The sequence below is a fragment of the Notolepis coatsorum genome, assembly GCF_963971535.1.
Source record: "Notolepis coatsorum genome assembly, chromosome: 14".
In the NCBI taxonomy this organism is placed as follows: Eukaryota; Metazoa; Chordata; class Actinopteri; order Aulopiformes; family Paralepididae; genus Notolepis; species Notolepis coatsorum.
In genome coordinates this window covers 9658322-9671822 of record NC_140178.1, presented here as the reverse complement: position 1 = coordinate 9671822, position 13501 = coordinate 9658322, and the positions used below count along the sequence as shown (strand labels likewise).

The 13501-nt window shown below is 41.9% G+C and overlaps 1 protein-coding gene across 1 annotated transcript in view; it reads right to left on the bottom strand.

Moving 5' to 3' along the window:
- Positions 1-994: 994 nt before the first annotated feature.
- The window catches only part of rab5c (RAB5C, member RAS oncogene family), a 69034-nt gene continuing 56527 nt past the window's right edge, over positions 995-13501 (bottom strand). Inside the window, exons 5-6 of the mRNA XM_084329711.1 lie at positions 6813-6906; positions 995-2639 (exon numbers count right to left, since the gene is read on the bottom strand). Of these exons, the coding sequence (XP_084185837.1) occupies positions 2509-2639; positions 6813-6906 (225 nt within the window). The 3' untranslated portion in view covers positions 995-2508. The remainder of the gene's footprint in view (positions 2640-6812; positions 6907-13501) is intronic.

Genomic DNA, 13501 nt, shown 5'->3' with positions numbered 1-13501 from the left:
TAATCATTTGTCTTATTAATGGATGTTGTAAACAATTCACAGTAGAATAGCAATGTCCTTGTTTTACCCAAGGAAACTAGAATAGAAGGAAGAGTCGTCGCATCAGAATGCCAGCGTTCTGTGCTCTGCTTGGTGCCAGTTCTATTGAAGCCTGTATTAAAATTCTAAATTATATACCAGCTATCTGAGGAAATACCGGTATACATATTATATCAAACGTTAGCTAGTTAACAAAGCAACAGATTGGCAATGATTCTGACATCCGAGATAATAACCTGGTCATAAACGAGGAATGGCCATACCATTTAATTCAATGTCGGCCGAACTGAACGTTTCTCACAAATGGTTGGCAAAAATGTGCGTTCACTGCCATGATGACCCTTCCTTATTTTATACTTTCCTTGGTTTTACTGAAAAATCTGGCATTTTCTTTTGAAAGTTGTTACCAACGGTTACAGGCAGCCATCCCGGAAGAAAGAACTACACAAACATTCAGGACAAGTTCTCTATTAAAAGTGTAATAACATTCAATTCTATGGCAGTATAAGATCGTAAGTGTTTGTTCTGGACACACAAAAGACCAGACATGCAGGCAAGAGAGATACCTTCCCCTTGTTTATTGGTAAAATTACATTTCTTTTTTTTTCTCTGCCCAAGACCCCCACCCTCCCCCAGAGCCCCCACCTCACAGCAGTGGTTGCCGTGGAGGTACTGTTGTGCTAGTTGTTGATGTCATAACAGAGGATGACAACACTGGTCCAAAAAGTAATCCCTCCCTGATATGAAAAGTAAAAAGAGAGAAAGAAAAAGGAAGCCAAGATAACATCTGAACTCACAGAAGATGACGAGACAGAACCAGTGCACTTAATACCATAGATCTTCAGAAAAAATTAAGAGGAATCAAGACACAAATAATAATAATAATAATAAAAAAGAAAAAAAAACATTTCCATCACAAAAATAATCGAGGATGACAAAAAAAACATCACATAGCGATTGGGAAGATATTGTATTGACGAGAACTACTGATTGGTTATAAGTTTGCAGAAAAAGGGAGGATACAAACACGGCGACATGTTTTCAATACACAATTGTGATTTTGGTCGAGAAAACTCGCTTTAATCCACTCTCCCGTTTGCACACACAGATGATTCAGAAACTTTACATTAATGCTAAATAAATCACTCCTCGTGACCATGTTAATAATGCACTATTCATTGGATATGGTTGATATCATAAAGAGTTAACGATTGGAAAACCACAGTTGGTCTTAGGCTTTGAAATCATCCTGGATAACTTGTGTCCAAAAAAATAAGAAAATAAGTAATAATAATAGTGATAACAACAACAATGTCATCATTCAGTTAATCTACACGACTGCTATCTGGAAGGAAAACAACCGTCCAACCCCCCATGCTGTCTTCCGTGAACCCTCTCTCCTGCCTCTCTTCTCCTCCCGTGAACCCTCTCTCCTGCCTCTCTTCTCCTCCCGTGAACCCTCTCTCCTGCCTCTCTTCTCCTCCCGTGAACCCTCTCTCCTGCCTCTCTTCTCCTCCCGTGAACCCTCTCCTGCCTCTCTTCTCCTCCCCCCTTCTCCCGTGAACCCTCTCTCCTGCCCCTCTTCTCCTCCCGTGAACCCTCTCTCCTGCCTCTCTTCTCCTCCCGTGAACCCTCTCTCCTGCCTCTCTTCTCCTCCCCTTTTCCCGTGAACCCTCTCTCTCCTGCCTCTCTCCTCCCATGAACCCTCTCTCCTGCCTCCCCCTCTTCTCCTGTGAACCCTCTCTCCTGCCTTTCTTATCCTCCCGTGAACCCTCTCTCCTGCCTCTCTCTTCTCCTCGGAAGGACTTTACAGGATTAGAGTTGGAACAGTGATAGAAATACTAGGGTTTTTCCTTTTTTTATGGAACATGTAAAAGAGGGAGCGAGGAGAGAGACGGGAGAGCGAGAGAGAGACCAACAGGCTTGTTTATATTCCTCCCAGTTGGGTTTTTGATTATTTTCGTTCTTTACAGAAACACAGATAAACAAAAGGGGGCGAGCAGATGGCTCCGTTAAGTGTGATTGATCTTTTTTTTCTTTCATTTTTTTCTTAGTCCCATCAGTGGGACCCTTTTTATTTAATTCTTTTTCTTCTTCTTCTTTTTCTTCCCTGGGGGGTGACGTCAGATATCCATAAGTCAAATCATGGGTTGGCTTGTTCTGGGGGGGGGGGGGTTAAAACTCCATCCTGAAAATCAGCACGTTGGTCAAATTTCATTTTTTTTGTCCGTTGGTCAGTTCATTAATGGAAACCTTCAGTTGTTGTGTCTGGCAGTCGACTGGCCAGTGGGCTGTTTTTTGTTTGTTGCCAAAACAGTTGATTGGTGCTGTGATGCTGTGAACGTTTTTATCTGGTGGTCTGACCAGCGTGGCTTGGTTTGACCAATAGGATGTGGTCAAGCTGGTTGATATCTGGTGTAGTTGCTCGATACCGTGTCGGCTGATTGGTTGGTCGGTCAACGTGTTAAGTTAGTTCCCGCCTCCCCCACAGCATTGGCCACTCCTGCCCTGCGGCGCCGCCTCCTGCAGGTTCACCCCCCCTCTGGCTCGTCCTCCGGCACCGGCCGCGCCCTGGGGCTCACCTTTGGGAAGCTTCTTGGCTAATTTAGAGAGGGAGGGAGGGGGAGGGGGGATTAGTTAAAATCTGAAATGTAATAATTAGGGGTGTATCGATGCATCGAAATGCATCGATCCTAATGCAACGATTCAACTGCATCGATTTGAAAATGTTAGAATCGATATATAATCGAAATTATTTATTATTATTATTATTTTTTGTGCGTGTGTTGTTTTTATTTACCTATAGTGCATTCGTGCTGAGTGAATCAGTTCCCCCAGCCACATTTGTGTATTCAACATTTTTGGGGGAATTAAGAAAATTAATCGAATCGAAGTCAAATGAAATGATTTCATGATGCATTGAATCGTTGCCTGAAGAATCGTAATCGAATTTAATCATTGTGAGGTCGCATCGTTACACCCCTAGGAGACATAGTATAGCATTGTATAGTAGTGTACATAAGACCCAGTGCCTCATCCGTAGCTAACTGTGTATTGCACTATTGCAGGACCTAGCATGTCCTACCATGCTCTTGTAAACTTTATGTACATATACCCGTTGTTATTATTATTACTTGTATTATTGCATTGTATTATTGCACATTGTATTATTGCACAAATGTCCTATTCTCATTCCTGTCTTATTACCCGTGTTGCACATCGCTGCGGGCATGACCCCCCGCATTTCACTGTATGCATGTATGCCGTGACAAATACAACTCTTGACTTTACTAGTGATAATGCATTCAAGTTGAAGTTTTATTCGTCACATATAAAGGTGCAGTATTTTTATGATCATATAGTTTACATAAGAGAAGAACATGACCATATGACCAGACAAGCTATACGTCAGGCCATCTACTGGCACCTAAACCCAGAACAAATCTACTCAAATATTCTGTGACTTACAGAGCTATCATGGAATGGAACTCATTGCCAAGTAGGGTTGGGCATCGTTTGGATTTGAACGATTCCGGTTCCGATTCTCCATTTCTATTCCTGTTATAAACGATTCCGATTCTTTGAGGTGCAGGTCAAAACAGGCCACAGAAATGCATACTATTCACATTGTCAGTTGACTTGATACAGTTTAATTTGGTTGCTGTACTGTAACTAGGGTATTAATTAACAAAGTAAAAAAAATAATAATACCGTAATTCCTCTAATAGTAACCGGGTCTCAAATACAAGCCGGGTCTCTATTAATGGCCGGGTGCGCTCTTGAGCTAAGCAATTATAAGCCGGCCTCCTAATACAAGCCGGGTCACTAATATACTGAGCTGCATATTGAGCTAGTTACTTGATTTCACTTTGAAAACGTTGAAATGACCAGTGACCACCTGTAATTGCACTGTTTACTATTTCATACAGTACTTGGTTTCAATAAATGAACCCAGTACATTTTACTGGGTTCAAACTGACACAAAATGTTGATTTATTCATTATGATCCGTTTGAAAATTTGAAATATAGGCCTCCCTCTTATACAGGCCTCCTCCTAATACAAGCCTGGTACCCGCTACAGTTGAAACAAATACAAGCCGGGGTTACTATTAGAGGAATTACGGTAATTATCTTTCGAAATGCAAATATGTTACTTCCGGTTCCTATTAGAACCGGTTCTCGGTGCCCAACCCTATTGCCAAGCTACTTCGCTCAAATAGAATCCAAAACCACTTCAAGAAAAAATTTAAATACCATCTACTAACGAGCATGCACTGAACCCTTATGGCATAGCGGTGAAAACTAGGGATGTTCGATATTGGCTTTTTTACCGATATCCGATATTGTCCAACTCTTAATTTCCGATACCGATATATGCGGGCAATATCGGACATCCCTAGTGAAAACCAATTGACTGTTAATTGTATTTATGTTGATGGTAGCGAGTGCTGCTCAGGAAGCACCATTTATTTGATTAATAATTTTATTTTAATACTTTATACTAATAAGTATCTTGTACAATATCATCCTTAACTGAGGATGAGATTGTTAATGATGTTGATAATGATGTAATTGATGTTGATAATGATGTAATGTATTGAATATTGTTGTAAGTGCCGGACCCCAGGAAGAATAGCTTTTGTTAAGTGCAAAAGCTAATGGGGATCCTAAATAAACATAAAACATAGCTCAATAAAATAGAATATCGTGGAAAAGTAAATATATTCCGCTGTATTGATGCAGTAATTTCTGCAAACGTAGCCCCAACAAAGTACTGAGTGAACATACCTTTCAGAAGGCCAACATTTCTATATTACAATAATTTTTTTGTGATTGGTCTTATGTAATATTCAAACTTTGAGATACAAAATTTTGGGCTGTCAGCCATAATCATCAAAATTAAAACAAATAAAGGCTTGAAACATTTCACTTTGTGTGTAATGAATCTATAATCTATGAGAGTTACGCTTTTTGAATTGAATTACTGAAATAAAATAACTTTTCCACGATATTCTAATTTATTGAGCTGCACCTGTAAGGTACATGTACATTATAGTGAAAAGCTTGGTTCTGTATGAGCCTCCTGAGATTGTGCTTCATACAGTAAATTATTTTAAAATAATAAAGACTAAACACTATACAAAACTAAGTACGAAATGCAAACAAAATGCAAAAATTAGGTAGATATGTAGTGAAATGATATTAGTAATAAATAGATCAAATAGATACAATATAGTGTAGTGTTAAACAGTGTGTAAAGTGTCTTAAAGGGGACATGCATTATAAATGGCTTTTTTCAGTGTCTAGCATTGTTTTATAGTAATAGGAGTTAGTATTAATGGGTCTGTGTCTCTAAATACCATATTGGCGGATTGCTCTCATTCAGTTGAGACAATTTCCTCCTCCATTTAATTAGGTCATTCTGATTTGACTCGCAAGGTGACGTAACAAGGACCTGGTGGAGCTGATTGTGATCCGATTGGCTCTATGGTTGTAGCGCGAGTGAAACCCGACACTTCCTCAAACGGGAGATGCAGAGCGAGAGGGAGCGAGACAGAGAGAGAGAAGGGGACCCGTCTTATCTCACACACGCAGCTTTGTTTACACAGTGCTCCGTGCCTTTCTCCTCTCTCCTCTCTCTCTCGCAGGCAGTCGGACTCGGGAGCAGCATATCACTGTAATATCTTTGTGCATGCTCCCACGTGCACACCCGTATTCTGATCCGTATAATAATAATCAAAGAGGTATATATTGTCATTTGAAACAAGTTACCAATGGATTCCCCCGTGGCGAAATTAATTAGTATCCCCCTCAATCTCTCTCTCTCTCTGTCTGTCTGCCAGTCGCAGACTGTGTGGATGACTGTCACTCAAAGTGTTTATGGGCGGAGCCAGTCCAACACAGCCTGAAATCCAAAGTGAGAAAAATTATGCTTTTGAGTACTTGATTAGAAATATAAAACAATACATTTTTTTGAATAAAACCTTACAGAGGTGTTCCATAGACTCTCAGGAATTGTGTAAAGTTGCCCAAATAGTGCTAGGAATAGCAATGCATGTCCCCTTTAAGTGAATGTTTAAGGTGAGTGTGTGCATGTGGATCTGTGTGCAATGAATGTAGAATGGATGGGTTAGTGTTGCATAGTCATCGAGTATCCTGATGACTTGGGGATAGAAGCTCGTTTTGAGTCTCTCTGTACCAGCCATGAGACTCTGGTCAGGAGTTGCATGGCCAGTAGGGCTGCACCATTCTTGCTCAAATGTGAATCACGATTTTTCTCCCTAAGAATTGCGATCACGATTCTCTCACACGATTCTTATATATATATTTTTTTATAAAAAAAATATTGCAGTCTTTCTTAAACAAACAACATAACGTATATCAAAATGCTTGACTTAAACAACATATATGAAAGTGCTTGACTTAAACTTAAGTCTCTTGTAAGTAACATACAAAATAACTGAAGTCTCTTTTCCTCTCTTACGCCCGTGCACGGGGACACGCTGCTCTCGTCAGTCAGCTCAGGGCGAACAGGAGCCAGTGTTTTAATGCAACTGATCTCCATTTTGACGCAAATGCAAATACATCAGAATCGTCATAATTTAGAAATGAGATTGCATACGTCTATGAATCGAGATCGCGATTTTTCTTTTTACGATTAATCGTGCAGCCCTAATGGCCAGTGCAGAGAGACTCCGGTCAGGAGCTTCTATCCCAAGGCCATCAGGATGCCCCATTTCATTCTGCCATGATGGTATCACAGATAACTTACCTATGGCCATAAAGATCTCATTGACGTTCATGGCAGTCTTGGCTGAGGTCTCCATGAAGAGCAAACTGTTGTCATCTGAATACGACTGTGCTTCCTGAAACATTAAGGAGAAGACGGATACGGTTACGTTTAAAGCTATTTTATTCCCATTCCCCAAGACATTTTTTTGGTTACCTCAGAAACACACAGATCCACCACAGAGATAAAGAGAGGAGAGAGAGGGGGGGAACAGAGAGAGAGGAGAGAGAGGGGGTGAACAGAGAGAGGGAGATGAGAGAGAACAGAGATAGGAGAGAGCAGAGAGGAGAGAAAGAGAACAGAGGAGAGAGAGAACACAGAGAGAGATAGAACAGAGAGGAGAGAGATAGATGGGAAGCTTTCCAATTAAAAAGGATGATTATGTTCAACCTAGACCCTGTTTTTCTATCATACGGCATTGTAGAGATCAAATTAGACAAAATCATGTCAATTGACATATCTCATGGCTACAGCCGTGATTGGAGGATCAAGAGAAGAGGGTGGGGTTTGAGAGATGAGCGAGTTGTGGTTTTAGGCACTAGAGTCGGCTACTGCTCTGCGATTCCCATTCACACTGTAGGTGGCAGCCGTGCCACAGAGAACCTCCTCCTCCCACACATACAGACTGAGGGGGCTTTCACACTAGCCATTCAGGGTCGAATCAGAGCGCAATCGCACCAAAATAGGGTGTGACGAGAACGAGAACGCCGCCACCCCCCCCCCCCCCCCCCCCCCCCCCCTGATTCGCTCCAAACCTGGACCACTGGAGTAGGTGGTCTCGGGTGCGAACCAGCGTTCCCGACGACGGAGCGGGGCGTGGTGTGCAAGCTTACTGTAATGCTTTCATGCTTGCTTGAATTTTGGGCAGATAAAAACATACAGCAATAACTGGACAATACCCACAAAAACGATATTTATGGGCAATTTGGAGAGTTCAGACCTCAACCAAACAAGCATGTTGAGCCTCACGGCTCAGTGGATGGAAACTTCGAGATGAAGCCAAGTTACAAGCCCAAGACTTACCTGGCTCGCATTAGGCCTGGCAATTTTTTTGCCATTGCTATGTCTATACATTGGTTTCTTGTTCGAATGCATTTATGCCTCTAATAATTGCCCAAAACGTAAGCTGTAAAAGATAAGCTAAAACCCATACAAATGCACTTATTCTGAGATGATAACTCATGTATCTGGATAACCAATGCACGGATTTTGTCGAGGCAGGTATAGCGTTATTTCGGGAAAATTGATATCTATAGTCTGGTGTAGACAAAAAAATGGAGGCTGTAATAATTATTATTGCTAGATAGTCTCTATAAATAATAATAATTAGAGCCTCCATTTTTCGTGGGCGAAAACGACACCAGAATATAGATATCAATTTCTCCGAAATAACGCTACCTGCCTCGACAAAATCCGATCATTGGTTATCCAGATACAGATGAATTAGCATCTTAGATACTTAGAGATCCCTCTCTCGTTTGCAGTTGGTGCAGAACGGCGCTGCCCGTCTGCTGACGGGAACACGAAAGCGGGAGCACATTTCCCCTGTGCTGGCTGCCCTCCACTGGCTTCCAGTGCGTTTTAGAATTGATTTTAAGGTTTTACTGTTTGCTTTTAAATGTTTGAACGGCTTGGCACCGGGTTACCTCTCGGACCTGCTGGAACCCCATGTTCCCCCAAGGTCCCTCAGGTCCTCTGACCAGCTCCTCTTGGCCGTTCCAGACTCCAGGCTGAAGCTTAGGGGGGGACTGTGCTTTTGCAGTGGCAGCCCCAAAGCTCTGGAATGAGCTGCCACTGCATGTTAGGCAGGCCCCCACTCTGTAGGTGTTTAAATCACGCCTCAAAACACATTTATTTGCTCTGGCTTTTGGTTTTTAAACCGTTTTTGAGAGACCTGTCTTTTTATGTGACACATTGTACTGTTTTTGTTGTGTGCTTTTATTAAATGTTTTATGTTTCATCTTATGTTGTGGACTTGTACAGCACTTGTCAACTTTGTTGTTTTAAATGTGTACTTCGTTACAATACTCAAGTACTGTTTTTGGGGAGTTGTACTTTACTCAAGTATTATTAGGTTTGTATACTTGTACTTTTACTCAATTACATTTCAGAGAAAAAAAACACACTTTTTATTCCTTACATTTAAAATGCAGACCTACAAAGTACAAATCTCACCGGTCCAACCATTTTAATTAGTATATTTGTTTCTCTGGGCGAACTAACGTTAAGATTATTAATCCTGCGGACGCACTTTATTTAAAAACAGCCAATCAAATCGCCATCAATGGAAAATGAACCCGCCCATAGTATACCCATGCTGATTGGTCCTTGTGCAAGACTAAAAAGCAGGGATCTTGGATTAAACACCTGCTATCAGAGAATAGACAAGTACTAAAAAGTAAAAGTAAAACCCTTTTCTGATTAAGTACATTTAAAAGTAGAAACTTTTTTACTTTTACTCAGATGTTTTTTTTTGCCTTTTTTTCAAAGACTTTTACTTGAGTACGATACGGTATAAAACAAAGATAAAACAAGTAATCAGCGTGATACAAATCTAGTTAAAATAAGGGAAACAGGAAAAGCAGACTAAAAACTGATTACAAAATGACATAATGAAAAAAAGTTTAAAAAAAAGTTTTGAAGCAACAGAAAAGTATTCAACTATATAAGAAAAGCTAGTTTTTTGGGGGATAATACATGCCTGAAATGTTTCCCCACTCCTCAGACATGTTATTTTCTTTCTGCCCTGGTGTACTGTACTGCAGCCGGGAGAGAACAGGCCAAATCGAGCATCCTAAAAACATAACTCGCTCGACGGTGGACCGGTTGAGGAGATTTTGGTTGGAATTGATCTGAATATCCAGAGACTGACCAGAAAGCATAGTCAGATCACGAGGGACTCAAACCCATAACCACAGCACCTGCTTTCAGATCCTGCCCTCTAGGAGGCAGGAGACCTGCTGTGTTCAAAACCAACAGACACAGGACCAGTTTCATCTCCTCTGCTGTTAAACTCCTTAACTAACACAGACAGGACCAGTTTCACCCCCTTTTCTGGTAAACTCCTTAACTAACACACACAGGACCAGTTTCATCTCCTCTGCTGTTAGACTCCTTAACTAACACAGACAGGAGCAGTTTCATCTCCTCTGCTGTTAAACTCCTTAACTAACACAGACAGGACCAGTTTAATCTCCTCTGCTGTTAAACTCCTTAACTAACAGAGACAGGAGTCCAGTTTCATCTCCTCTGCTGTTAAACTCCTTAACTAACACTTTCGGGGCCATTTGGATCCGTCTAAAATCACTCTAGACAGCCAGCATTTCTAAACAGACTTGCATAGTCCGTGGGGCTGTTTGTAGAGCTAAATCTATACTTTATAGTATTGCCATCTGTCCATTCTCATTGTCAATTGAGACCATAAACCGTCCCTTCAAAATGGCTTAAAGAAATAATTTTCTCATCAATACGTTCTCATTTGATAGCATCTTGAATATAAGCGTTATAAGGGATTTCGGCTAGTATATTTCCTGGAAGGCGAGATACAGGCCGCTAAGCTAGTAACGTTAAATCCAATGGCATTTCGGATATACAGAAGCTACAGTTAAAACTCAAACTGCATATGATCGATATGATGGTCCACCATGAATGCATGAAAGGGCGGGGGACCTCGTTTCTGATTATTGATTACCAATACCCGCGTTAGCCTCAGTAGCCACATTCGCTGATCGGGTGGAATGGCTATCATAACAAGGTCTAATCAGCATGTAATTTACGTGAAAAAGATCTTACCGTGGGCCGGTTTGGATCCCACAAAGGATTTCCCAGTTATCGATCGACATCTGGTAGATCGATATGTCCATTGGCTGATGATATATTCCTTTACTGCACATTGAAATCCGCGTCCCAAAACGTATTCCGTGTAACAGGCTATAGGAATCGCTTCATGTAAGCAGAAAACTACACTGGAGATCCAGAAAAAACAAGACAACTTCTGCCACAGGGAACACTGCATTATTGAGATAGCGCCCCTAAGAGGATCTGGCTGGTAATGCACTTTTTCTAATTCAAAGAGTAGGGTACTTCTGCAGTGCTGCTTGTGACATCGAGTAGGTTATTAAAATGGAATAAAAGCCGGCGGTTAGGTGGCCGAGCGGAGATTGCGTTCGTCACCAACCCCGGAGCTGTGAGCTGGATTCGCCTGTTCGAATCCAGCTCACAGCTCCGGGGTTGTCACCAGCTTGGCTGGCCGTCTGCACTAATACAATTGGCTGTATTAGAGGGTGGGAGAAGCTGGCGGGGTGGGTCCGGGTCGTTGTAAACAGCGACTCCTACAGTTCGGTCGGGGCGCCTGCTAAGCGCGGATAGGACTTGAGGGGGATAGTGTGGTCCTCACACACGCTACGCCCTCTCGATGAGAATCCGTGCTGCCAGGTGAAAAGAAGCGGTGATTGGCTGGACGTGTGTCGGAGGAAGCACGTGGTAGCCTCCACTCTCCCAGATGATCTGACTGTGGGGGGTAAGTGCGCAGCGACCAGGAAGGGACTGGGAATTGGCATACGACTAACATTGGGATGGGAAAAAATCGGAGGAAAATGGAGGGGGAAAAATATCAATAAAAAAAAAAATTGAATAAAAGCCAAAACAACCTTGCCACGGACATGTCCGTGGTTGGTCCTCAACCGTTGGATTCGAAACACAGACATCTCCGTGGTCGGGCGCCATTGTGTTAACTAACACAGACAGGACCAGTTTCATCTCATCTGCTGTTAAGACAGCAAACATAACCCAGACTTTGGAACACCCTCCGACTCTCCCTCACTCTCCACCTTTAAACCCTGACTCAAAACCTACCTGTTCGCGTGTATGCCTTCGACGACGGAACTGCATTTCCGCGTTAGAGTTTTGCGCTCTGATTGGCCAGGTCATGTGACATGTGCACCAATCGTGGGACAGCAAGTTCTGCGCCTATTACCGGGTCTAACAGCCTGCAAACTACCTGGCGTTCTATCGCCATGCTCTAAGACAAACTCTAACCATAATAGGGCTGGGCGATATGGCCTAAATATGATATCACGATATTTTCTGACCTTTCGGCGATACACGATACGCATCACGATGTTTTTCTTTTTTTCCCCAAACAATTCATTATGAGGCTTACCAAGACAGTATTTGAGTTTGCAAGCTAACATTAAAGACAAAATAAAATACCCATGCATTTAGCATTTTTATATTATATATTAGATTTTGATTATTGGATTATTAGATTATATATTGCATATATTTAGCAATGAGATATTATATGATTTAGATATGAAATATGATGAATTGAAAATGGGGGACCCTGATGTAAACAAGACGAAAGTCTTTCGCTGGTCTGCATCCCCTTAACAATTGTATGTATTGAGCTGTACTGTACCCATTCTGCAATATGTTAATAAAGTTTTAAATCAATCAATAGGATTTTAGCATTTTTATGAAACTACTGTATATTTGTATGTCTCTAAATGTTTTGATGAATTGAAAATGGAGGACCCTTATGTAAAAAAGCCGAAAGTCTTTTTCTGGTCTTCATCCTCCAGTCAGTCCACTGTTGTTGTATTGAGCTGTACTGTATTGTACCCATTCTGCAATCGTTAATAACGTTCATTCATTCAATCATTCAGCCGGCAACATAATAATTTTGATTGACAGTCGAGTCTGCCAATTACGTCACACCGCTTGTACCCGCCCTGCTGTTCTTAGCACCAATCGGCAAGCAGCGCTATTCTTTTTTTACTTCCTGAATGCCCTCCTTGATTTTAACGAGAGCTCAGCTCAACGACAACAACAACAGCTCACCGCAGCCGACGAGTGATTACTAGCGCACCGCAGCATGACAACGAGGCATAATGATTTTACTGCAACAAATGTTATAATAAAAGCCTTTCCATACATCTGTCTGATTGAAAACTTTATTAACAGACCGCAGAATGGGCACGCACAACTCGGCACGGACTGAGATATGAACAGTAACGCTTGATATCTATGTCATCATCGGACGTTGCTATGTTTGGGTAAATACGCTGATGTGTAACTATATAACGTGTAACTATATAATGTTGATGCCACAAAACGAATGCCTTTGTTAATCATAAGTACTAACTAACTTTGATGCAGTAGTGTGTGTGTGGGAGCGGCGTTGTTCAAAAGTTTGAACGGGGTGGACCAGATTGACGCGACACAATCCTCTTGGGCAAAACATCACGATATCCACGATACGTTAAAAAAGTGTATCGTTAATGAACTGTACCCGATATTTATATAATATCGTCATATCGCCCAGCCCTAAACCATAACCAACTTTGAAAGAGTGCCTAAGCTTAACCGTCGGAATCAGGGCAGGCGTTCTATCGCCATGCTCTAAGACAAACTCTAACCTTAACCTACTTCGAAAGAGCGCCTAAGCTTAACCATTGTAGAAACTTGCGGTCCCACGATTGGGCATACGCGTCAAATGACCAATCAGACCAATCAGGCCAATCAGAGACGCGGAAATGCAGTTATGTTGTAGAAGGCATTCAGGCTACCTGTTCTCCCAAGCATACAACCTCCCTACCCATAACCACCCTCCTCCAACCTACCCTTCCCTACTTTCTCTCCCTCACCTGCCCCCCCCCCCCTCTCCTCAG